Source organism: Chelonoidis abingdonii, chromosome 22, assembly GCF_003597395.2.
Source record: "Chelonoidis abingdonii isolate Lonesome George chromosome 22, CheloAbing_2.0, whole genome shotgun sequence".
In the NCBI taxonomy this organism is placed as follows: Eukaryota; Metazoa; Chordata; order Testudines; family Testudinidae; genus Chelonoidis; species Chelonoidis abingdonii.
Window position 1 is genome coordinate 8633279 of NC_133790.1, and position 24170 is coordinate 8657448.

Here is a 24170-nt window from a genome sequence, read left to right on the forward strand (position 1 = left end):
CAGGGATGAAGCAGAAATGAATCACACAATTCATGAGTGTGATGCTTGTCCTCTAATTAGTATATTTGCTAAACAAGCCAACCCTAGCTGAGGTATAACAGTTCATATGATATCCACATAGCTAAACTATATTGTACTGTATGTGTACACACACACACACACACACACACACACACACACGCTACATTGTGGCATGTAAGGAACCTGCATAACTTTTTTATTGAGCAAACATGATGACTTTCTTGACAATGTTTGTTGGAAGCCTTTGAGCTGAATTGCAGTGTGTTACCCTGCTCCATTCAGCCTTGCTTTTGTGGTTTGTTTCCAAAAGGCTCTATCCATGTTTTTGGGAGGAGCACCTGCAGGGCCAGCAGGTACAGGGAAAACGGAGACAACCAAGGATCTGGCCAAAGCCCTGGGCTTGCTGTGTGTTGTAACAAACTGCGGCGAAGGCATGGATTTCAAAGTAAGAGTTAGAAGGCTGTGTCCTCTGGTAACAGGATACTAGCACCATTATGCACAAAGACCAGGCTAAATGACTTGGCATTAGCTTTCGAAGAAGACCTCTTCTAGTTACAAATAAATCCCATGTAGTTGAAAATGAAATATAGTAAAAAAAATGTTGTTTCTTGTTTAAGTTCCTGAGGTGGCTGGAGCTCAAGATTCTGGCTTTGCCTTGTAACAGTGAGAATTAGTGGCTAGATGATAAGATTCTAATCCGGGGTTGGCAACCTTCCAGAAGTGCTGTGCCGAATCTTCATTTATTTACTCTAATTTAAGGTTTCACATGCCAGTAATACATTTTAACATTTTTAGAAGGTCTCTTTCTATAAGTCTATAATATATAACTAAACTATTGTTGTATGTAAAATAAATAAGGTTTTTAAAATGTTTAAGAAGCTTCATTTAAAATTAAATTAAAATGCAGAGTCCCCCAGACTGGTGGCCAGGCCCTGGGCAATGTGAGTGCCACTGAAAACCAGCTCACGTTGCCGCCTTCGGCACCCGTGCCATAGGTTACCTACCCCTGTTCTAAGCTCATTGTGGGCCACCAGCATAGAGTGAATAAGCCTAGCAATAGACCTTGGAGTGGGAAGGCAGACAAGTATCCATAAGCTTTGTTAAGTCCTTTACAGGTGTACTATATGCCAAAATGTGCTAATGCTGAATGGTTTTTTGTGCTGTTTTTGTTTTGTTTTCAGGCAGTTGGTAAAATTTTCTCTGGTCTTGCCCAGTGTGGGGCATGGGGATGCTTTGATGAATTTAATCGTATAGATGCTTCTGTGCTTTCAGTCATCTCTTCTCAGATCCAGACAATACGAAATGCTCTAATGAATCAGTTGAAAACATTTCAGGTAAACACACACACACACACAAAACCTCTTGAGAAAGAAGGCCAGTCTTGTACTTAAGGCATGGGATTCGGGGAGGCTATCATAAGATTCAGTTTACTTGTGCCAGCTTATCACACTTGAGTATTAAGAGTTAGGTACTTAAGTGCATATTTAAGCACTTAAATAATTGGCCTGATTTTCAGAGATAATGAGCAGTTCCCTTTAAGTACTCTGTGCCTGAGTTTCCCTGTCTGTAAAATGGGAATGATAACATCTGCCTACCTACCTGACGTAGGGGTTGTGAGGCTTAATGTATTATTTATCATAAAGTTTTGAGATCCTCAGGTAAAAGGTATAGTAAAGAAGTGCAAAGCATTTTTGCCATTTTGTCTTTTTAAGTCAGGGTCAGTATAGTCTGACATTTGTTTATGTTTTAGTTTGAAGGGCAGGAAATTTCCCTGGATGCACGAATGGGCATTTTTATAACCATGAATCCTGGGTATGCTGGCCGTACTGAGCTCCCTGAATCTGTAAAAGCTTTATTCAGGCCTGTGGTTGTGATTGTACCAGATCTCCAGCAAATTTGCGAAATCATGCTCTTTTCTGAAGGTTTTCTTTTGGCAAAGGTAGGGAAAGTTTACTCAAAGTAAAGTAAAACATGTACATGTGTGGTGTGTGGCTTGGGACTTCTTTCTTATGATTCTCTGTCTTCACTCTCTCATAGGTCCTTGCCAAAAAGATGACAGTATTATACAAGTTAGCAAGAGAGCAACTTTCTAAACAGCATCATTATGATTTTGGACTGCGTGCTCTCAAGTCTGTACTTGTGATGGCTGGAGAACTGAAGAGAGGATCACCTGATCTTAATGAGGTAGACTTACTGTGTTCAGCTGAGGAACTGCCCTCATATGACTGGGGTAAATTCTCAAAGGTTTAGTGAAATTACCACCTTCTGTGAATCTGCATGTAGCACTGTATGTAGCAGTTCATTGATAGTATCTTTGGTTGTATCGAGAATGCCGTTTGTACATCTGCTACACAAATAGGGATGCTTTCCTGTCTGTGGCATTTGTCTTCCCACTTAATGATTTACTTATTGAGCAACATCATTCCTTGCACAATGTTCAGATACCACCTCTTTACATGCAGTGCTTATGGAAAGGGTGTATCAATATGGGGAAGACCATGTTATCAGCAAACTGCAGATAAAAGGAGGAGTATGGCTCTTTTAACCCTTAGTTTACTTTGTAAGTGAAATATACCTATCTCATAGAACTGGAAGGAACCCTGAAAGATTATTGAGTCCAGACCCCTGTGTTTACTAGCAGGACCAAGTACTAGTTTTGTGTTAGATCCCTAAGTGGGCTCCTTGAGGGGAGAACTCACCGCCCTGGGTTTTACAGAACAATGTGAAAACCACTGAGCTATCCCACCCTGAGAAAATGTAATGTATGGAGATATACCTATCTCATAGAACTGGAAGGGACCCTGAAAGGTTATTGAGTCTAGCCCCCTGCCTTCACAGGCAGGACCAAGTACTGATTTTGCCCCAGATCCCTAAGTGACCCCCTCAAGGAGGGGGCTCACCACCCTGGGTTTAGCAGGCCAATGCTCAAACCACTGAGCTATCTCTCCCCCCTTAAAAATTTTGAAGTAGGACCAATCCTCAGACAGATTTTTGTCCCTGATCCTGAAATGGCCCCCTCAAGGATTGCACTTGCAACCCTGGGTTTAGTAGAGCAATGCACAAACCACTGAGCTATCCCTCCTCCCTGAGCTGTAGTATATGGAGATATACCTATCCTCATAGAGCTGGAAGGGCCCCTGAAAGGTTATTGAGTCCAGCCCTCTGCCTTCATACTGAGTTTGCCCCAGATTCCTAAGTGGCCCCCTCAAGGATTGAACTCACAACGTTAGGTTTAGTAGGCCAATGCTCAAACCACTGAGCTAGCCATCCCCCCCTTATACTTTGTGTATCTGTTTGAAAGTCTTAGAGCAAGGTCCTTAAAGGTACTTATGCACCTAACTGCCATTAGGCACTTGAGTATTTCAGAGGATCTGGGCCTTAATGTTTATATCTAGGATGCAAAGGCTAGATGAATATACAGAGTAAAAATTTCCAGTGTAACACCTAAATTATGTCACCAAAAATGCTTATATGCCAGTTGTTTAATCAAAACCCATATTTGCATACGCAAAGCTGCTAATTGTACCATACCTTCCAGTACATTTATATACCCAAATGTAGGTTTTGCAGAGTTTTCTAAAGCAAGTATGTATGTTAACAGTGAGCATTTGTGAATTAATTCAAGAAACAACCAGTAATTTGGGACATTCCAGAACCCATGTTTGGAAATTTGATTCATATAATGAAAAAATGAAATTTAAAATCCCAGTTGAAACTGATCAGCTTCACCATGATGAAATAGCTTTTATTTCCAACAGTAATTCATGCCAAGATAATTATCTAAAGGTGTTAGGAGTACATATAGTAAAAATTGCCAACACTGTGTTAAAATAATTGTATAATGGTATTATACAAATATTTTCTAGGCTATTTACACTTTTGAAAATTGGTTGAATATTTGGGTATTCTCTGTTCTTTTGTGTTTTATCTAGGATGTGGTATTGATGAGAGCTCTCCGAGATATGAATCTTCCTAAGTTTGTGTTTGAAGATGTACCTCTCTTCCTTGGCCTGATCTCTGACTTGTTTCCTGGCCTGGATTGTCCTCGAGTCCGCTACCCTAACTTTAATGACGCTGTAGAACAAGTGCTAGAAGAAGGTGGTTATGTCGTTTTACCAATCCAGGTAGAAGAAATGTTGACTTGTTTAACATTCTTGTTGTAAACAGTGGGTAAGATCTTCATATGGTGTATACTGGAGTGGCATCACTGTAATCAGTGGAGCTATACTGATATACACCAACTGCAGATCTGGCCTATATGAGTTTTTATACACAGTTATCTAAGTCAATGTGTATTTTTCAGGTGGATAAAGTAGTTCAAATGTATGAGACAATGTTAACTCGTCATACTACTATGGTGGTTGGACCTACTGGAGGTGGCAAGTCTGTTGTCATTAATACTTTGTGCCAGGCCCAAACCAGGTGAGCACAGAAGTAGATGGAAGGGAATCAGAATCTGAAAGGCCATAGTCTGTAGGACAAATGTACTGCAGCAGTCCTATGTGCTCATGCTGTGATCTTCCCTAAAACTTTATCTTACTGTAGTGTTTGCTTAGTGCAAAGTTTAACTTGGTCTGTGTTATGTTTGGTAATATTGTTCTTTCTGTTACCTCTCGGCTTAGGCTAGGATTAGTGACAAAGGTTTATATCCTGAACCCTAAAGCTATGAGTGTGATTGAGCTGTATGGTATTCTTGATCCTACCACACGAGATTGGACAGATGGAGTTCTATCAAACATCTTCAGGGAGATCAACAAACCTACTGATAAGAAAGAGCGAAGGTAACCACCTAAGAATTCAAAATTATATTAGTAACTTTTAGATATTCTGAATTTTACAAAGTCACTTTATTTTATGTTTAATACAAATTAGATTAACAGTCCTAAAGAAAAATGAAGGGAACATACTGAAAGGTTAGGAACCAAACAATGATATTGTCCTAAGAGTTTGGTGTCCCAATCTGATTCTGTAAGGACAATAGCTTCTGCTAAAAATGTTACATGTATTTGACAGTTCTTCTCTGAGTTTTTGTCCATGTGGATCCCAGTCTTGGTGCACATGTGCTTCATACATATGAGATCTTGCATGCATTAGATGCAGGTGCAATATGAGTGGATCCATGTGCACAAAACATCTTGAAGAACCACAGGTACTGATAGGTAAGGAATCATTCTCTTAAGTTTATTTTGAATTACTAGAACGGGATGGCCAACCTGTGGCTCCGGAGCCACATGCGACTCTTCAGAAGTTAATATGTGGCTCCCTGTATAGGCACCAACTCGGGGGCTGAAGCTACAGGCACCAACTTCCCAATGTGCCAGGTGGTGCTCGCTGCTCAACCCCTGGCTCTGCCACAGACCCTGCCCCTACTCCACTCCTTCCTGCCCCTTCCCCTAAGCCTGCAGCGCCCTCATTCCCCCCCCTCCCGAGCCTCCTGCATGCCACGAAACAGCTGATGGGGAGGGTGGGGGAGGTGCTGATCGGTGGAGCTGCCGGTGGATGGGAGGTGCTGGGAGCAGGGTGCGGGAGCTGATGGGGTATTGCTGACATATTACTGTGTCTCTTTGGCAATGTACATTGGTAAATTCTGGCTCCTTCTCAGGCTCAGATTGGCCACCCCTGGTCTAGAGTGATTTTAAGCTACATAAGATATTATCTTTTCTCTTTCCATTGAATTACTTTAAAGTGGGCAATAGTCATGGCCTTTTGTCAGATGCAAATTTAACATATTAGTTCTGCAATTGCAGCCCTGTGCATTGCACATTTGAGGGTCTTGTGCACTGCACATGTGAAGAAGGGAGCTAACAGTATTGCTTAGCTCTTGTATAGAGTTTTCTGGTTGAAAGCACTTGAAAACACCATCTAATACACACCCCTTGAATGACATATGTAATAATATTTCAGTTTTACAGATGGGGAAGCTAAAGCTGAGCAGTTCAATGACTCTCATGAGGCCATAAAGGCGGGGGAGGAATTGTGGAGGTGTTTGAGGCGGGTTGGGGAGATCTGCCCATGAGCTCTCTACTTCTGCCCTATTGTATACTGTAACTTCCAAGTGGAGATTCAGTCCTCTCCCGTCACATGTGGTGCCACACATTTGGTGTTCTTTTCCCCACCATTAGGCAACTTTTTCCAAGGTGAATATACTGTAAAGTCAGTGGACTTTGGATCAGGCCCAAGGAGAACATCTTCCTCTCATACGAGGGCAGGAGAATGCTTGAGCCTCAGCAGGCAAGCAACCTCAAAAGCAAATTTTGTATAAATTGAGCCTGTAGAAGTGTAGCAGTCTGTTAATCTGAGCTCAGTACTCCTAGTAAGGTGAATGGGAACTAGGCAGGTTGAAGGAAAGGAAAAGAGAGCCTTTAAATCTTTTCCGTTAGGGTTAATTCATATCCTTAGCCTAAAATTGAGCTAACATCTTTGATGATGATGATGATGATAGTACTTAAAAAGGAAATAAATGGGTAGACTGTGCCTTGTTAATTTCAAAACATGAGGGGACTATTGAAGATGAATCTCTGTTTATCTAACGTCTCTTTGTCTGACATGTCTACAGGTACATTTTATTTGATGGAGATGTGGATGCTCTCTGGGTGGAAAATATGAATTCTGTAATGGATGATAACAAGTTGTTAACCTTGGCCAATGGGGAGCGCATCAGGCTGCAGGCTCACTGTGCTCTGTTATTTGAGGTGAGTAATGACCACATCATTTAATAACAAATAAAGGGTTAACTCCATCTGGCTCGGCAGATTCTGAAAAGCAGGAGCCACAACCACTTTTCATGGTTTAAAGTTATTTATGGCCATCATTGCAACTTTGTTTTCTAGGTTGGAGACTTACAGTATGCATCTCCTGCTACCGTATCCCGTTGTGGGATGGTCTTTGTAGATCCTAAAAACTTGAAATATAAGCCGTACTGGCAGAAATGGCTTAACCAGAGAGGAAACAAGGTAGAAAATTGCTGGTGTTGATAAGATAATGATTTCAGAATCTGAATGTAGAATATAAATTGTGGCACCTTCACTGGCTGAATTTCTTTAGAATTCATTTGTCACACAGGTCACTGTTACCAAGTTTGATTAGAGCTGTAAGAAAATGAGCAAGTTAAACTTTAATTTAAAGGTTGTAATGTGAGCAGAAAGACACCAGACTCCAAATTTTATAGCAGAGAGCTAGAGAATGGCCTCCTATACCTGGAAGTCCCTAACTTTTATTAAGTTTTTCCTGCAATATGTCCTGATCCTCTCTGGGAACTGGAGAAGCAAGAACTCTATGAATTCAGCTCAGTTCTACAAGAGTTAACCCTTGGGCTTGCTCAGTGTTCTCATGTCAATGCTTTCGATTCAAAGGACCAAGTCCATAGTGGGTTTAAGTTGGTCTAGCTCTATTGCCTTCATCTGGCTGATTTAGATCTACTCCTGCTGAGAATCTGGCCCATAGAGTGATGTTGCATCTCTTGAGGGAACTACATCCAGACCTTCTCTGGTACAGGGAACATATCTATAGCTATGTCTATACTGTGCTGCAATGTGGACTACAGAGGTGGGAATTGCAGAGTGCCCCAAATTGTTGTGCTCTGCCCCATATGGATGCTGCTGGCACAGACTAGAAGGTATTCAGTTACATGATCGACTGTATACAATTTCTTTCTAAAGATCTACTTCTATAAATTCAACCTCATTTCCTAGTATAGGCATACCATTAGATACCTTTTCATTCATGCCCACAGCATCCATACAGTACAGTTAGACCGCAGGATGCTAATGTGTGCTGCATTTCCTACCTTCATAGCCCAAATTGTCAGGCTGCTTAGACAAATCCTAAGACTAGTTACAGTTGGTTAGACAGGTAGCAAAGTGGCTTTTAATGTTTCTCTGTGGCTGTGTCCTATCTCTTCTTTCTCAGCAAGAACAAGTTGAGTTAAATCGTCTCTTTGAAAAATATGTACCATACCTTATCGATATGATTGTAGAAGGAATTATGGATGGCAAGCAAGGAGAGAAGCTGAAAACCATTGTTCCCCAAACAGATTTAAATATGGTAAGATATAAAGAGTATTGTTTAAGAATGCTTCTACAGAAGGGAAAACTGAGGCACAGGAGGGTGCATAACTTTCCTAAGTTTACACAGCAAGCCAATGACAGTGGTGAAGCCCAAATGTTCCTCAGTATGACAACTAGACAAAATATACCTCTATTCCCACTATAATAAAGACAGTCGGTTGCTAACACTATTTTTATTTTAACAAATACCTATTTTCATAGACACACACCTATATGAACAGAAATCATCACAACCTATTTGAATATATTGCCTTGCCCCAAAGACATGAAAAGAAAAGAAGCGAAAAGAAAAGAAGGTATATTAAAAGTCATCATAATTCTGAACTTCATCTGAAGCCATTGTTTCTCAATTTTCTTCCACAGGTGATGCAGTTGACTATGATGCTGGAAGCCATAGTAGTTCTGGAACCCGATGATCCTGATGTTTTGGAGTGCTACTTCCTGGAAGCTTTGTATTCCTCTTTAGGTGCTACCCTCCTTGATACTGGAAGAATTAAATTCGATGAAAGTATTAAACGTATTTCTTCACTGTCAGTGGTTCAAGATGATAATGTCATGGCTAAACCAGGGGAACTGCCAGGTAGGCTTTTGTCATTTATAATTCAATTTGGGACACTTCCCTTGTTTTAAAAGAAAACAGCTATGACAGAGTGGGATATGCCTGTATCAAAGAGTTTGTATTGTATGTTGTCAGGGCTGGCTCCAGGCACCAGCGAACGAAGCAGGTGTCTGGGGTGGCCAGATAGAAAGGGGTGGCACTCCATCCATTGTTGGGGCGGCATGTCCGGGTCTGCAGTGGCAATTCAGCGGCAAGTCTTTCACTCCCTCTCTTTGTCTTCGGCGGCACTTCGGCGGCAGCTTAATCAGGTTTTTCTTTTTTTTTTTTTTCCCCCTTCACCGCTTGGGATGGCAAAAAAGCTGGAGCCAGCCCTGTATGTTATATGTAGGATATTAGAGAGACAAGGTGGGTGAGGTAATATCTTTTATTGGACCAGCTTCTGTTGGTGGGAGAGACAAGCTTTTGAGCTACACAGAGCTCTGCTTCAGGTCTGGGAAATGTACTCAGAGTGTCACAGCTAAATACAAGCAGGGCTGGCTTTAGGCCAATTCCACCAATTCCCCCAAATCAGGTCCCACGCCTAAGAGGGCTCTGCGCCCAGTGGCAGGGCTGCCCAGAGTGGGGGGCAAGTGGCCAAGAATCCCTGCCTTGGCTAGAGGTGCCTTTTTAATTTTTACTCACCTGGCGGCGCTCCGGGTCTTCAGTGGCATTTTGGCGGAGGGTCCTTCACTCGCTCCGGGTCTTGGGTGGTACTTTGGCGGTGGGTCCTTCAGTGCCATCAAAGACCGAGAGCAAGTGCAGGACCCGCCACCTAAGACTTGGAGCGCCGCCCGGTGAGTACAAGCCCCATATGTTTTTTTACATTTTTTTTAAGTCATCCCTGCTGGGCCCTGTCAAAACTGTTCGAATCGGGCCCCACACTTCCTGAAGCTGGCCCTGAATACAAGGTGTGTTCAACATCAGATCTAAACTTACCTGAGGGCAACATGTTGTTCTGCACTCCAGACAGCTGCCTTGCGCTGGAAAGGTGTTTTTGACATCTCTTTGAAGTATTGTCACTGAGAGCCATCTGCTACTATTGACTTTGAATGACTCTAAAGTACTGACCCACTCTCTGAGAAGAATTCCACCCAGGAGAGGATTGCCCAGGCAGGAGGCACTGTGGAAGACAGCCACAAGGCTTCTCCTGAGGGTCCCCCTTGCAAGTCCTGGGATAGCGGTGTTCTGGGGGCTGGGGTAGGAACGGCATGTCGGGGAGGCCTCAGCACTCAGCGCTGCAGAGACTCTAGGCAGTGATCACTATGGCCGTGGGAAGTCTGGGGAAACTGCCATAATGTAGACATGCAGTGTTGTTATAGCCATGTTGATCCCAGGATATTAGAGCGACAAGGTAGGTGAGGTAATACCTTTTATTGGATCAAATTCTGTTGGTGAGAGACACAAGTTTTCAAGCTTACAGAGAGGTGGCCTGAAGCAGAGCTGTGTATAAGCTTGAAAGCTTGTCTCTCTCACCAACAGAAGTTGGTCCAATAAAATATATGACCTTATCCATCTTGTCTCTCAAATGACTTAGAGAGGCCATCAGGGCCATCAAGGCCTCTCTAGCCCCTGGAGTAACCAAAGATTGGGAAGGCACCAAAGTGACTTAAAGATATGATAGGACACTCCCTCAGGCTGCAAGTTCTGTGCTGCACCTCTTATTACAAAATCTCACCCTGCACATTTATCTTAGTTAAATGACATTTCTCCTGAAATATTTCTATGTCCCAGATGATCTTCAGTTGTTAAATGAGAACCACGTTGTATATTGCAGGTCAGCTTCCAACTTTGTACGACTTTCATTTTGATGGATGTCAAAAAAAGTGGGTACCTTGGAGCAAACTAGTTCCTCAATACTTTCATAAACTTGACGTGAAATTTATTGACATTCTAGGTAAGTGTTGCTATCCTTTAATCTAAAATGTGCTATCTGTAGCCATTTAGTAGTAAATAACCTGTGCAGTGCAGGATTTCATTCTGGGATGTTTCATTCAGAAAGTGAAGATGAATGACAAGGCAAAAAAAATTATTTTGCTCTTGACTGCTCCCTTTTGATATACAATAATAGCCTTAAAGTTTATGGAAGCAGTTTTTCTTTTTTTGCCTGTTTTTCCCATTAGAAGTAATAGGCTTTGATATCCTTCTTCATGCTGGAGGACTCCAGCAGGGTCTTAGGAGGGTTTGAATGGTGATATCATAAGAAACCAGGGGTAGGCAACCTCTGGCACGTGTGCTGAAGGTGGCACTCAAGCTGATTTTCAGTGGCACTCACACTGCCCAGGTCCTGGCCACCAGTCCGAGGGACTCTGTATTTTAATTTAATTTTAAATGAAGCTTCTTAAACATTTTAAAAACTTTATTTACTTTACATATAACAATAGTTTAGTTATTTATTATAGACTTGTAGAGAGACCTTCTAAAAATGTTAAAATGTATTACTAGCACGCAAAATCTTAAATTAGAGTGAATAAATGAAGGCTTGGCACAGCACTTCTGAAAGGTTGCCGACCCCTGTAATAGACTGTTACTTTAGACAGCTGGGCTAGTCTACACATCTACATGTCATTCAGGATTGTGAATAATCCACACCCTGCTGAGTGACATAGTTAAGCCAATCTAAGTCCCTGAGAGCACTAGGTCGTTGGAAGAATTCTTCAGTCCAACTAGCTACTGCCTCTTGGGTAAGTCAATTAACTACAGTGACGGGAGAACCCTTCCCGTTGCTGTAGTAAGTTTTTTACATTGAAGTGTTGCATTGGTGCAGCTGCAGCTGTGGCACTGTAGAGTTTTAAATATAGACATAGCCAAAGGGTACGTCTACACTGCACGATTATTTCGAATTAGCTTAAACCGATATTACAAAACAGATCTAATAAAATCGGTTTAGCGCGTCCACAGTGGGATCCCGAAATCGATTGTTTGCGTCCATGGTCCAAAGCTACCATCGATTTCAGGAGCGGTGCACTGTGGGTAGCTGTTCCTCAGCTATCCCATAGTTCCCACTTCCGTGTTGAGAGCACAGTGCCTGATGGGGCAGAAAACACTGCCCCGGGTGGTGCTGGGTACAGCCTCACCCCTCCCTTTGTGAAGGCAGCAGACAACCCTTTGGCGCCTTTTTCGCGGAGTGCATTGAGCAAACGCCATAGCACAGCAATCTTTCCCTTTTTTTTTTCACGTGGTGGTGGGGGGAAATAAACTGAGGAGCTGTTCCCTGAACCACGCCAGACACTGTGTTTGAACCTACAGACATTGGGAGCTCAGCCAAGAATGCAAATAATTTTCAGAGACTGCTGTGGACTGTGGGATAGCTGGAGTCCTCAGTACCCCCTCCCTCCCTTCATGAGCGTCCATTTGAGTCTCTGGCTTCCCGTTACGCTTGTCACGCAGCGCTGTGTATCCTGCAGTTTTTTATTCAAACGCTTTGGCGTTTCGTGTTCTGTAACGGAGCTGGATACAACAGATTTGTCTCCCCATACAGCGATCAGACCTAGTATCTCCCGTACGGTCTATGCTGGAGCTCTTTTTCGATTTCAGACTGCATCGCCAGCCGTGCTGATCAGAGCTCCACGCTGGGCAAGCAGGAAATGTAATTCAAAAGTTCGCGGGGCTTTTCCTGTTTACCTGCCCGCTGCATCCGAGTTCAGATTGCTGTCCAGAGCGGTCAGTGCTGCACTCTGGGATGCCGCCCGGAGGCCAATAACGTCGATTTCCGTCCACACGAACCCTAATCCGAGTTATCACTATCGAATTTAGCGCTACTCCTCTCGTCTGGGAGGAGTTCCGAAATCGATTTAAGGAGCCGTTTAACTCGATATTAATGACGACGTCGTGTGAACGGGTACAGCGTTAAATCGGTATATCGGCCATTAAACCGATTTAAAGTTGCAGTGTAGACCTGGCCTTAGACTCAACACTCCTTCCCTCTGAGTGGCAGCTTTAGCCTTGCGGGATGTCACCTTTCAGGTTCTTGAAGGATCTTGTCAAAACCCTTCAGTAAAATGAGGAATGTGGAAAATCAATATTCATGATACATCTTAGCGTAAAGGACAAGGAAAAAAAGAACACTGTCAGGCCATCTTTATATATAATAAAGAAGCAGTAGGGAATGGGTAAAAAATGAGTTAGTTCACAGTTCATCTTTTAAGGATTGTTAGGAACCATGTTTTGCATAAGGTAAAAAGTCAGGAGTTGCTTAACCAGTGAAAAAAAGAACCCCAGTCTCCCAGGATAGACAAGCCACAAAAATCACAGATCCTGGCTCAATTTCCTAGTCAAAGTAAAAAGTAATCTATCATGAAATCTCATAATACAATATCTGTTGTTATGCCACCATAATAAAATAGTGACAAGTGAGTTGTACAGTTATGACAAAGTAATTGCATATACTTTTATAGTAACAATTCAGCAAGTACATGTTAACTTCACTAAAAACACAAATAAATTATATGGCCACTAAAGTTATCCCTAATAACTTCAATCTAGTCACACAGTGCAAAATTCACCTCTGCAGAGCTCCAGCAAAAGACCTTCATAAATCCCAGCTAAATCCTCAAAACAGGGGTTAAGTGGGGCTTAAATAGTGCACGAGCATTTTGCTGGATCTGTGCATGGGGTGAATGTAATCTATTTCAACACATATGAATAAAGTTTCCACAATAAGTGTTGAAAAGAGAGGGTTGTGCAGTTAAGGTTTTCTTAAATATGGTTACTTATCTGCTGTTTCAGATTACACATTTTATGCTGCTGTATGTTAACACAGTATGGGTTTGCCCCATCAGTGCTTACATATGCAAAACCTCCAGCTCTGCTGCATTTTAAATTAATCTTTTACTCTTTTTTTTAAATAGTTCCTACTGTGGATACAACACGCACTACATGGTTGTTAGAACAGATGGTAAAAATCAAACACCCTGTTGTTCTTGTTGGTGAATCTGGTACTTCTAAGACTGCAACTACACAAACATTTCTAAAAAACTTAAACCAAGACTCTAATGTATGTATTCATGGATTCTGTTCTGTTGATAAAACATGTGTCTTCCTCTTTCTCATGTTGTATGTTGTTAAATAGTTGCATTTCTCCCCAGAGGTGGCTGCATTTCAGTGGTGGGTGAAATAATACCTCCAGTTTAAAACCCGAATGCAACAACTGGATTTGCACTGGTAGGGCCCTGAGTCTGTGCACAGTTTCCTTGACTTTGATGAGACTCCACTTGGATGCAGAGTTCTGATTGCCAGGTCCTAAGTATCTAAAATATTTTAGGATCCTTCAGGATCAAAGGCATTGAATTAATGTAGTTATTCTTAAATAGAGATTCAGTTTTTTATAAAGTAAAAATGCGTTTGTCAAAGGATCATCTTGGGGTCTTAGTGAATCCCCAGAATGACACTGGCTATATTCTATGTGACTAGCCAGACCAGAACGGTGTTTAATGTACAGCTGGTATGCTTTTTTTTTTCATATTGTCAAATGTGAAGAACATTGTCTAAAAAATGCCATTTAAAATATTTTAAAAAACATTTTGACCAAGTTTTTTCTTCCTATGTAGGTGCTGCTAATAATTAACTTCTCTTCTCGCACAACATCAATGGATATTCAGAGAAACTTGGAAGCAAATGTAGAGAAACGTACTAAGGATACTTATGGGCCCCCTATGGGAAAGCGCCTTCTGGTTTTCATGGATGATATGAACATGCCAAGGGTAAGCTGCCACCCTGTTTGCAGTATAACATAAGATGATAGGCTGCATTCTTGTGGTCCATTAATGCACAAGTGCAACCGGGTTCATTATACATGCTTGGACTTCAGCTTTGTACCTTCCAGTTTCTAAGATTTGGACCTCTGAGCACCATGGCATATTTCAGTGCTATGACAATATCACTCTTAAATGTTAAAAATGTATCTTTTTTTGGTGGATAGGCTCCCATCCCAGGGTCGCTCTATCTATAGTCAAACGAGGCAACTGCCTAGGGCCCCCCATGACAGAGGGGTGGCTGGATCTAATCTGAGTGGCATTGTGACTCAGTGTGCAAGGTTGCAATGCCATTCACCCAAATTTGGCCCAGCAACCCCTTCATCATGACAGAGGGATGGCTGGGCCAAATCTGCTGCCCTAGGCTTATAAGAAGGGGAGTATCATGCTGAAGTTTTGTCCATGGTGGCAGATTGCATTGAATGGCCTCTTTTGTCATTAGGAACTTCCTTTCTTCTTGCCCTTAAAATTCCTGTGACACACTGATCCTCCCTCTAGTTGACACTGGCAGGATGTGACTTCCTTAGAACCCATCCATATCTCTCCAAAAGCTTGGCAGAGGTGCTTTCCCCACTGGAAACAATCAGAATGAGTGAGGACAATCAGTGCCCAAAGCCCTACAAAATGTCACTTAGACATGATAATGTTATATTGAATATGGAGCCAATGATTTTCTGCTCAAAGTAGTTATAGGCGACTCAGACATACTGTGACTGAAATATGTTGGCTCTTTCCTTTTTTACAAAGGTTGATGAATATGGCACACAGCAACCAATTGCCTTGTTGAAGTTACTCTTGGAAAAAGGTTCCTTATATGACCGTGGTAAGGAGATGAATTGTAAGAGTCTTCGAGACCTTGGCTTCATTGCTGCCATGGGCAAAGCTGGAGGAGGTCGTAATGAAGTTGACCCTCGATTCGTTTCACTCTTCAGTGTTTTCAATGTACCTTTTCCTTCTGAGGCATCTTTACATTTGATTTATGCCTCCATCCTGAAAGGTCACACTGAGGTAATTTGAATTAATTTAAAAGGCTTCATAGAATTGTTATTTTTAATTAGTTTTATCTTCCATGAAATTACAGAACTTGAAAGTGTTTCTTTTAATTATTTCCCCTCCTCCTTTTTGTGGCCAATCTTTCCCTTACAGCTTGATGACTGTTATTAGTGGGCACTCAGATACTTTCCTGGGTCTTCATTCAAGTTGGGAGAGCCTCATGCATTTATCAAAGGGAAGAATTTGGCTCCAAATAGGGAATAACTTGCCTGGGAAGGTAAAGTGTTTTGAAGTCATAGCAAACAATAATGCCACACTTCAGACTGGCAATATTGCTATCACTCTACTAAGAGATTTTGTTACCCACCATGGTCCTCGTCCACAGACGCACCGAAATCATGGGAGTCTTTCTGTTGACTTCAATATAGACGTTTGGATCAAGCCCTACGTTGCTGCTGACAAACAGTTTTGCATATTATTTTCACTTTTCCACATTAATCATTCTTATTCATTTTAGACCCTTATACACTTTTCTCTTCTCCTTTCCCTCCTCTTTCCTTTCTTCTTGTAATGGGCTTTTTAAATGTGTTTGTTGGTCTTCAAATAATATAAATACTAAAGTATTGTTAAAATCAGAAAAGAAAACCCACCCTGAAATTCTCTATAAAGTAAGTGTTTTTTGTAGCTGCTCAAGGAATGTTGCTAGTAAAAAATTAGTAAAGAGTCATCATCTTGTGCTGAATTGATACATGTTGGGCAATAGACTTTTAAGCCGGAAGATAATTTGTAAATTGAAGGTTTTCATAGCTTTCTGTAGCCAGTTACTGTAAATACACAAAGATCTACAAAATATTGACTTGAAAAGAAACACAGAAAATTAAGTATAATGCATTAAACTGCATCACTGAGCACATGAAATTGCAATTTTATATATAAGAATATTATTTATGATCTGTATTGTGGTAGTGACTAGGAACACCAGTCATGGGACCAGAATCCCATTGTGCTAGGTGCGGTACAAACACAGAACAAAAAGATGGTCCCTGCACCAAAGAGTTTACAATCTAAATAATAAAATAGCTAGCCTAATGTCAGATGCACGTTACATTATACGCTGAATTTCTGAAGAACATTTTATCTTGCACTGACTTATTTTAAATCTATCAAGTAGGGGTAGAGAAGTAGGAAAGTGGAGTATGTTTGATGAAACACATTTCTCCTTGATCAGTCTCGTGAAGAAGTCTTGCCTTTCTCGTGTTTGCAGATTTTTAATGACTCTGTAGCAGCGATCGCTGACAAGATGACGGTCTGTACTTTAGAACTTTATAAAGCGATTGTCCGGGATCTACCCCCAACTCCTTCCAAATTCCATTATATTTTTAATCTGCGTGATCTCTCCAGGGTCTACAATGGACTTGTTCTTACAACCCCAGAGCGGTAAGTGGAGAAAAAATGTTTAGAAATATTGACTTCAGTGGAACTACACTCATTTATGAGCTGGCCCAGTGCGAGGCAGTTTTGCTATCTGGAAAACACCCACATGTAGCAGTCACATAAATAGGAGATAATAAGGGGTAGCTTTTCTTCTGCAGCTGAGTTGTGCTTTGCTCAGGAGAGTTGGCCATCACGGAGTCAGATACAGCTTTCTGATAGTAAGGGGGTGTCTGGACCATTCTCAGCTGAGGTGTGAGTTAGAGAGGTCTAGGAGTTTCTCTGATTTACTTCCAGCAGCATATAGTCCCTAAGAAACTGTATGCCATCTGAGGATCACTGTGCTCTGATACATCACCTTCTTTTCCTGACACACCCTCCATGCCAGGGTAAGGGAGGCTCTTGGTCAGAAGTCTGTTCTGCCAGCTTTACCCCAGCTGAGAGTTCTTCGCTCGAGCATAATTCTCAGCTGTTCAGTTATGACCTGTTTAAGAGAGACATTTAAGTCAACCCATATCAATATGCCTTTGCCTATCTGCAATGGCATAGGTTATAGATGCTGTCTCAATACTTACTTTCAGCTACCTGACTTCTGCTGTGCCACAGCTTTGATCTTCATTTTGACTGCAATGCCTTTTTCTTATTTCAGTCAAGTTGGATCCTGTTGCTTTGAGTAAATTAATGGTTTATCTTGTTTTCCACCTGACCTCCAGGTTGCATAGTGCACGGCAGTGCTAATGAAGCCAGTAGCAAATGTCTGTAAAGCATCTTTGAATATCATTGACTCTTTTTTCTTCCATCCCATTAAGTGTTGTAGCCTTTTCTTTAATAATTAAGGCCCTGATTCAGCAGTCCAACACAGTTCAGCAAAGTACTTAAGCCCAAAACTTTAGGCCTGTACTTCAGTCAGTGGGGTTTAAGCACATGCATGTGCTTAAGTGATTTGTTGACTAAGACAAATTGAAGCATATGATTAAATGGTTTGCTGAATTGGGACCTAAATGGGAACTTTTTATAGCCAAATTAACCAGTAATTTTTCCTGAACATCATTGCTGAGAATGCAGGGTAAAAGTAAAAGTATTTGATTACTGAGGTTTTAATCAAATTAAATTGAGGATAAAATTAATCAGTGATTGGGCTATGTGAAAAGCTGTGTAGATCTCTCTCTCTTTTTTTTTTTCTTCAGGTAGGTAAAAAAGGGAACCAGTGCATAGATGCAGTTGTCTCTGTTTTCCCTTTCATTGTAGATACATCACTTAGGGGAATCAAGAAGTTTAGAAAATCTTGAATTGTGATATTGTTCCTTATGACAAACACTGTAAAATATGATCTCTGTAGATAAAGTTACTCTTACCAGTGAAAAAGGAGACAAGTCCTGATTTGAATACAGCGCTATTAACCACATGACCTTATTTGTTGTGTCCACTGATTTGGCGCAGTCTGATACTTTAACTTCGATATAGGTTCCAAACAGTCGCACAGATGGTGCGAGTCTGGAGAAATGAATGCCTGAGAGTTTTCCATGACAGACTGATCAATGAAGTAGACAAGACACTGGTGAGTAACTTCTTCCATTTACTAGTGATCATTTATATTAATATGGGAATTAGTTTAAAATAGCAATGTTAATAACTGTTCCACTACAGTCTTGAAATCAAACTGCAGGCCTGATTCACCACTGCATCACTCCAGTTTTACACCCGTGTAATTGATTTAAACATAGCCCACTGATGTAAAAACCATGAAAAAGGTTAGCAGCTGTCTACAAAAGAATAAGTGAACAAACCCACAGACGGCCAAAAGGTCATTTAATCTGTGATTTTACTGTGATGTTAACAAACTTGTGGGCATTACAGGCATTAGCTATATAAAACATAGCACTGGAAAGCTGAATGAGGTGCTGCATGTGTGTTAGGCTTCTGCTGACTCCATGAACTACTCATGCATCTACAAAAGGTCCTCCTAGATGACCTTCTGGCCTTAAACTCTGTGACTCTATGCTTCATTGACATGCTTACCATCATCTCAATATTGCTGTACAGTATTGAGTCCTGAAGCTTACCAGTCCCAATCGTGAGTTTTACCTGATTAAGAGTTAGCATTAGGCCCTGAGATAAACTGGTGAAAATCAGTATTAAAAACTATGAAGTTAGGCAGGCAGCTGTACACTGGCACAATGGAAATTTTGTCTCTGCAAGGGCTGCAGGATGGAGAGCTCACAATTTCTTGTGTAATACTATAAAATATTTGAATAAGAAAAAACATTTTGATGTGCTAAATCTCCTTATACTTTGATATGTTTCCATCCAATACTATATAATGTATGTATGTATAAATGCATTTATATTTATATGCATATGTATGTGTCTACATTATGTATTATAAGAGTGAATGAATTCTTGGCGACACTGGTGGCATGACATCAGAACTAACTATAAGAGTGAAGGATGATATGTGATTTTACCAGAATAATGATAGTGTTTTTTATAATGGACATATTCTGCTCTCTGTTAAACCTGTGCAGCTCACTGGCATCAGTAGTGCCTAGGCTGCTTGTATACACTGCATGGTTTTAGAGGATAAACTCACAATGTTAGTAGAGTCCGATCCGGCAGATGTTGTATTTGTGCCAGTAGCTTCATTGAAATCAATCAAATAGCTCATGGGTAAGAGTTTGCAGGATCAGGCCCTTCTAGTGTTCCTGAATTCAGAACTCCTTGCATCATTTTACCTGTTTGCTCTGATACACTTCAAGGTACAAGAGCATATACAAGCCTTGATTCAAGAGCATTACAAAGATGATTTAGAGCAGGCCATGAGAGACCCTATTCTTTTTGGAGACTTCAGAATGGCACTGAATGAAGAGGAACCCCGTGTTTATGAAGACATCCAGGACTATGATGCAGCAAAAGCTCTCTTTCAGGTATAGCACTTTAATCAACATCTGTGTCTGAGTCTATCTGTATGAACTAATATGGTACAGCTATAAAAACCCATACTGGCCTGTGCCAACTGATTCGTACTAGCAGGGCTCGGGCTTACGGGGCTGTTTAATTGCAATGTAGGCATTCGGGCTCAGGTTTGGAGCCTGGACTCTAGAACCCTGTGAGGCAGGAGGTCCCAGAGCTTGGGCTCCAGCCCAAGTCCAAACATCTGCACTGCAATTAAACAGCCCCTTAGCCCAAGTCCTCTGAACCCCAGCCAGCTGGCACAGGTCAGCTTGGATTTGTATTTCCAGTGTTGACATACCCATAGTTGACAACAGTTTGCCCTTTAGGTGGGTGTCTATTAACATAGATGGATGGACTAGATGACCTCGCCAGGTTCCTCACAGGCCTGCATTTCTATGATTCCATGCCACCTGTGCTACAGTCAGGCTTCGACAATTTTCTGAACTAAAAGCTACAAAAAAGTAGTATTCACTTCATTTAATCTGCATGCTTTCTGACATTTAACTAAAACTTAAGTTGGAGACATTCTGGGCTCACATGCCGTATGTAATTCAAGTTTTATAAACATAAGTTGGGTTGGTTTTTTTTAAGGGGTGCTGTCACAGAAAAGTCACATTTCAGTCTGAATTTTCCCCCCTTTTGTGACTAATAACAGCTGAGAGCACTCAAACTGAAAAGGATTAGAGACCAAAAAGCTTTTCCCCCTATTTTATCAGTTTCTTTACTTTGTGCATGTGAGCGTGCTTTGCATATAGTCATTTTCACTCTTTCCTTACTGAGTTGTAGTTTTCTTGCTGTTTGAGTCTTTCACATAGCAAAAGGAGAGAGAAAATCATTTTACAAATAGGAAAATACTGATTGTAAAGCAAGAAAAATTGGTAGGAGGATTTAAGGGCAGGTGTAGATAATTCAGTTTAACTCAATTTTGGATTAGATTTTAAACAGATTTGTCCACGAGATTGAAACATTTCCAAAGTAAATAAATAGTGCCCGTTTTTCATAATATTCCAGTGCAGGCTTTTGTTTGTTCTTGTGTGAAGTAAACTTGTTTGGAACCATTAAGGAGCCTATTCGCCCCTTGTTATGCACATATAGTTTCCATTGGCAGTAGGTTTGGGTATGAAATAGTAGAAATCAGTGACAGTCTATCTATTCCATGAGCTGAAGAAATCCCAAATGCTAAAATCTTTCTGATAATCTATTTTTTCTTAATGTCCTTTTGTGTAATAATGCTTCTGAATAAATTATTACATTTTGTTTGTTTATTAACCTTTTCAGCATTTCCCATTTCTTTTGTTAACTGTCTAACAAATTGGCTTTAAAGGAGATTCTTGAAGAGTACAATGAAGTTAATACGAAAATGAATCTGGTGCTTTTTGATGATGCTTTGGAGCATTTAACCCGCGTGCATCGCATTATACGGATGGATCGAGGCCATGCCCTGCTCGTAGGAGTGGGAGGCTCAGGAAAACAGTCCCTGGCAAGACTGGCTGCATATACAGCTGGATGTGAGGTCGGTGGGATTGCACATTTTCACTGAAAGGGGTTGAGGACAGAAGAATGGTGGGTGGTCCCTAAAATGAGTAGAGCATTGAAGGGGGAGGTCACAGAAATTAAGCCTGATGCAGACAATGAGGGAAAATGAGTGAAATCAAAATCAGGGTAATAGCTGCTCTCTGGAGAGATTGAAAGGGGTGAGGTGAGCATTCGGAGGCTGGAGATAGGAGGTTACAGTGATTTGGCATGGAAGTTTATGAGGTCTGGTTGGGAGCAGAGAATACAGGGTGGGTTTTGGAGATCTAAGTGAAAAATCAGTAGCCTTTAACTACTACTAGCCTCATTGTGCCTTATTGTGCCCAGTGATGTACAAACATCTAAATAAGATGGCGCGGAAACAAAGGAGAGGGAGACGTCCAAATGATTTTGAGATTCCAAGCCTGGAGGATTGTGGGAATGGAATACTTTAAAGAGAATACAGAGCAGGAAATATTTTTTCACCATTTTACTTTCACATTATATGTTTACCAGTTATAGGACCAAATCAGAACCCTGCGGAAGTTGAGTTCCAGATTCAAAATCATGTTGTTGGCCTATCTCTACAATATTCTGTGTCTTTCAAGTGTGTTTCTATGTTGCATTATTAGGTGTTTGAAATTGTTCTGAGTCGAGGATATGGTGAAAATAATTTCCGTGAAGACTTAAAAACATTGTATATAAAGCTTGGTATTGAGAACAAGTCGATGGTTTTCCTGTTTACAGATGCTCATGTGGCAGAAGAAGGTTTTCTGGAACTCATCAACAATATGTTAACTTCAGGTGATGGCAGGAAGATTGATTGCAATCTGTAAATACTTGCAGTGCACAATCAAAAATGGACCTTTGCTCGAGCCACCAAACAAATGTAGCTTTTAAATATGAATGTTTCCTATTCATACTGTGTCCTCTGATGCTGGAGTTCATGTTTCAGTCTGAGGGCAAAAACACTGTTTCTTTAAATATTGCCTGAAATAACCTTGGCTTTGGTTATAGCTTTTCTGCATCCCCACATGGCCATATACATATGCCTGGGTAGGTTTAGTGGGCTAGAATGGTTATTTTGCCCTGGCCATGATGCTTGACCCAGAATTCTCAAACTGTTTCCTAATGTGGACTATATCTTAATAGAGATTGTCTCATGGACTTCTTTGATCTCATTCACAATCCAGAGGGACACGTCCCCTCTCACTGGCAATTGAATAATATCCACATGGAAACTACAGCAAGAGCTTGCATGGAAAAGTACATCTTAAGATGTATTTTTAGCTTATTTTAATGCATTTAGCAGCTAAAATGAGAAGGAGAAAACACCATGTGACTATCCTCTCTCCATAGACCACCACTAAGTGCTCTGTGAACCACCAGTGCTCCACAGCCCCCAGTTTGAGAATCTCTATTACAAAGATCACACCTACTCTCTTCCTTGTGTCCTCTTTCTTTGTCTCTCGTGTGTGTGTGTGTGTGTGTGTGTGTCTGCCTGTCTGTCTGTCTGTTTGTTTGTTTAACTCTGTCCTGATGTCTGTCTGTATCAGCTGTTAAATACATAGAGTAGCCATTTGTTTGTGATAGTTAAAATGGGGATTGATTATTATATTCACTAGGTACATTTTATGTATAAATCTGATGCAGCATGCATTTTAATGGTGTTATAGCCATGTTGGTCCCAGGATATCAGAGAGACAAGGTAGGGGAGGTAATATCTTCTATTGAACCAACTTCTGTTGGTGAGAGGTGGGAGAGACAAGTTTTGGAGCTCCACTGAGGTTTTCTTCAGGTCTGGAAAAGATTCTAAGTGTGACAGCTACATACAAGATCAAACAGGTATGTTAGCATAACTAGTTAGCACATATTCTAAGGGACAATTCAAGGAGAAGTGGCCCAGTAACACCCCAGTAGTCATAGAGCAAAAAGTGGGCTTATGGAAATTTCCACTACCTGCGTCTGACGAAGTGGGTATTCACCCATGAAAGCTCACGCTCCAAAACGTCTGTTAGTCTATAAGGTGCCACAGGATTCTCTGCTGCTTTTAAAAATGAAGTAATTATTCCTCACAAGACCCTTGTAAGATGTGAAGGTACCATGATTATTGCCCCCATTTTCTCGATAGGGAGGCTGAAACACAGAGAGGTTAATTAAGTGATTTGTCCAGAGCTATTAAGAGTAATTTTTGCTGAGCCAATTTTAGAAGTCAGGAATTTCCTGACTTCTGGGCCCATGCTCATTCCCTACTCCCTGCTGCCTCTTTGCCATACTAACAACTTTCTGTGACTCCTCTGTCTTTATGTGATAGGAATTGTACCAGCACTTTTTCCAGACGATGAAAAAGACTCCATACTCAGTCAGACTGGAGATGAAGCTATTAAAGCTGGAATTGGACCTGCTAAAGAAAGTGTCTGGCAGTATTTTGTAAATAAGAGTGCAAACAACCTTCACATTGTGCTTGGGATGTCACCAGTTGGTGATACCCTGAGAACACGTTGCAGAAATTTCCCAGGTCTGTATATTAAATCTAACACTTTAGTGTTTAGCCCCTGTGTACCTGTGGGATGCAGGTCTGCAGTTGTCTTTTATGTACAAGTTCTCTAGTGGGTGTGTGCAGATATCTGACAAACACGCAGTTAAACTGCATCAGTGCAAACATACACTATAGTGCATTTCATTATTAAGAACTTGCACAGTTACTTACCACACATAAGTGGAGATTATTGATTGACAGTTACAAGGTCAGTTTATATTTGGGTCAGACAGTTAACAATCAGTTAATTAACTTATTTGAGCAAGGAATGTACAGTAACTCTCGAATTGTCTCCATCCTATGGTTTG

The 24170-nt window shown here is 41.1% G+C and overlaps 1 protein-coding gene across 1 annotated transcript in view; it reads left to right on the plus strand.

Annotated features, from left to right (window-relative positions):
* The window catches only part of DNAH10 (dynein axonemal heavy chain 10), a 121928-nt gene that overhangs the window by 65706 nt on the left and 32052 nt on the right, over positions 1-24170 (plus strand). The window contains exons 33-53 of the mRNA XM_075059969.1: positions 332-466; positions 1203-1355; positions 1772-1960; positions 2059-2205; positions 3954-4145; positions 4325-4443; positions 4644-4802; positions 6578-6713; positions 6852-6974; positions 7930-8064; positions 8451-8667; positions 10460-10579; positions 13533-13678; positions 14232-14384; positions 15183-15443; positions 16693-16865; positions 18324-18417; positions 19616-19783; positions 21136-21324; positions 21956-22127; positions 23638-23841. Of these exons, the coding sequence (XP_074916070.1) occupies positions 332-466; positions 1203-1355; positions 1772-1960; positions 2059-2205; positions 3954-4145; positions 4325-4443; positions 4644-4802; positions 6578-6713; positions 6852-6974; positions 7930-8064; positions 8451-8667; positions 10460-10579; positions 13533-13678; positions 14232-14384; positions 15183-15443; positions 16693-16865; positions 18324-18417; positions 19616-19783; positions 21136-21324; positions 21956-22127; positions 23638-23841 (3385 nt within the window). The remainder of the gene's footprint in view (positions 1-331; positions 467-1202; positions 1356-1771; positions 1961-2058; positions 2206-3953; positions 4146-4324; positions 4444-4643; positions 4803-6577; positions 6714-6851; positions 6975-7929; positions 8065-8450; positions 8668-10459; positions 10580-13532; positions 13679-14231; positions 14385-15182; positions 15444-16692; positions 16866-18323; positions 18418-19615; positions 19784-21135; positions 21325-21955; positions 22128-23637; positions 23842-24170) is intronic.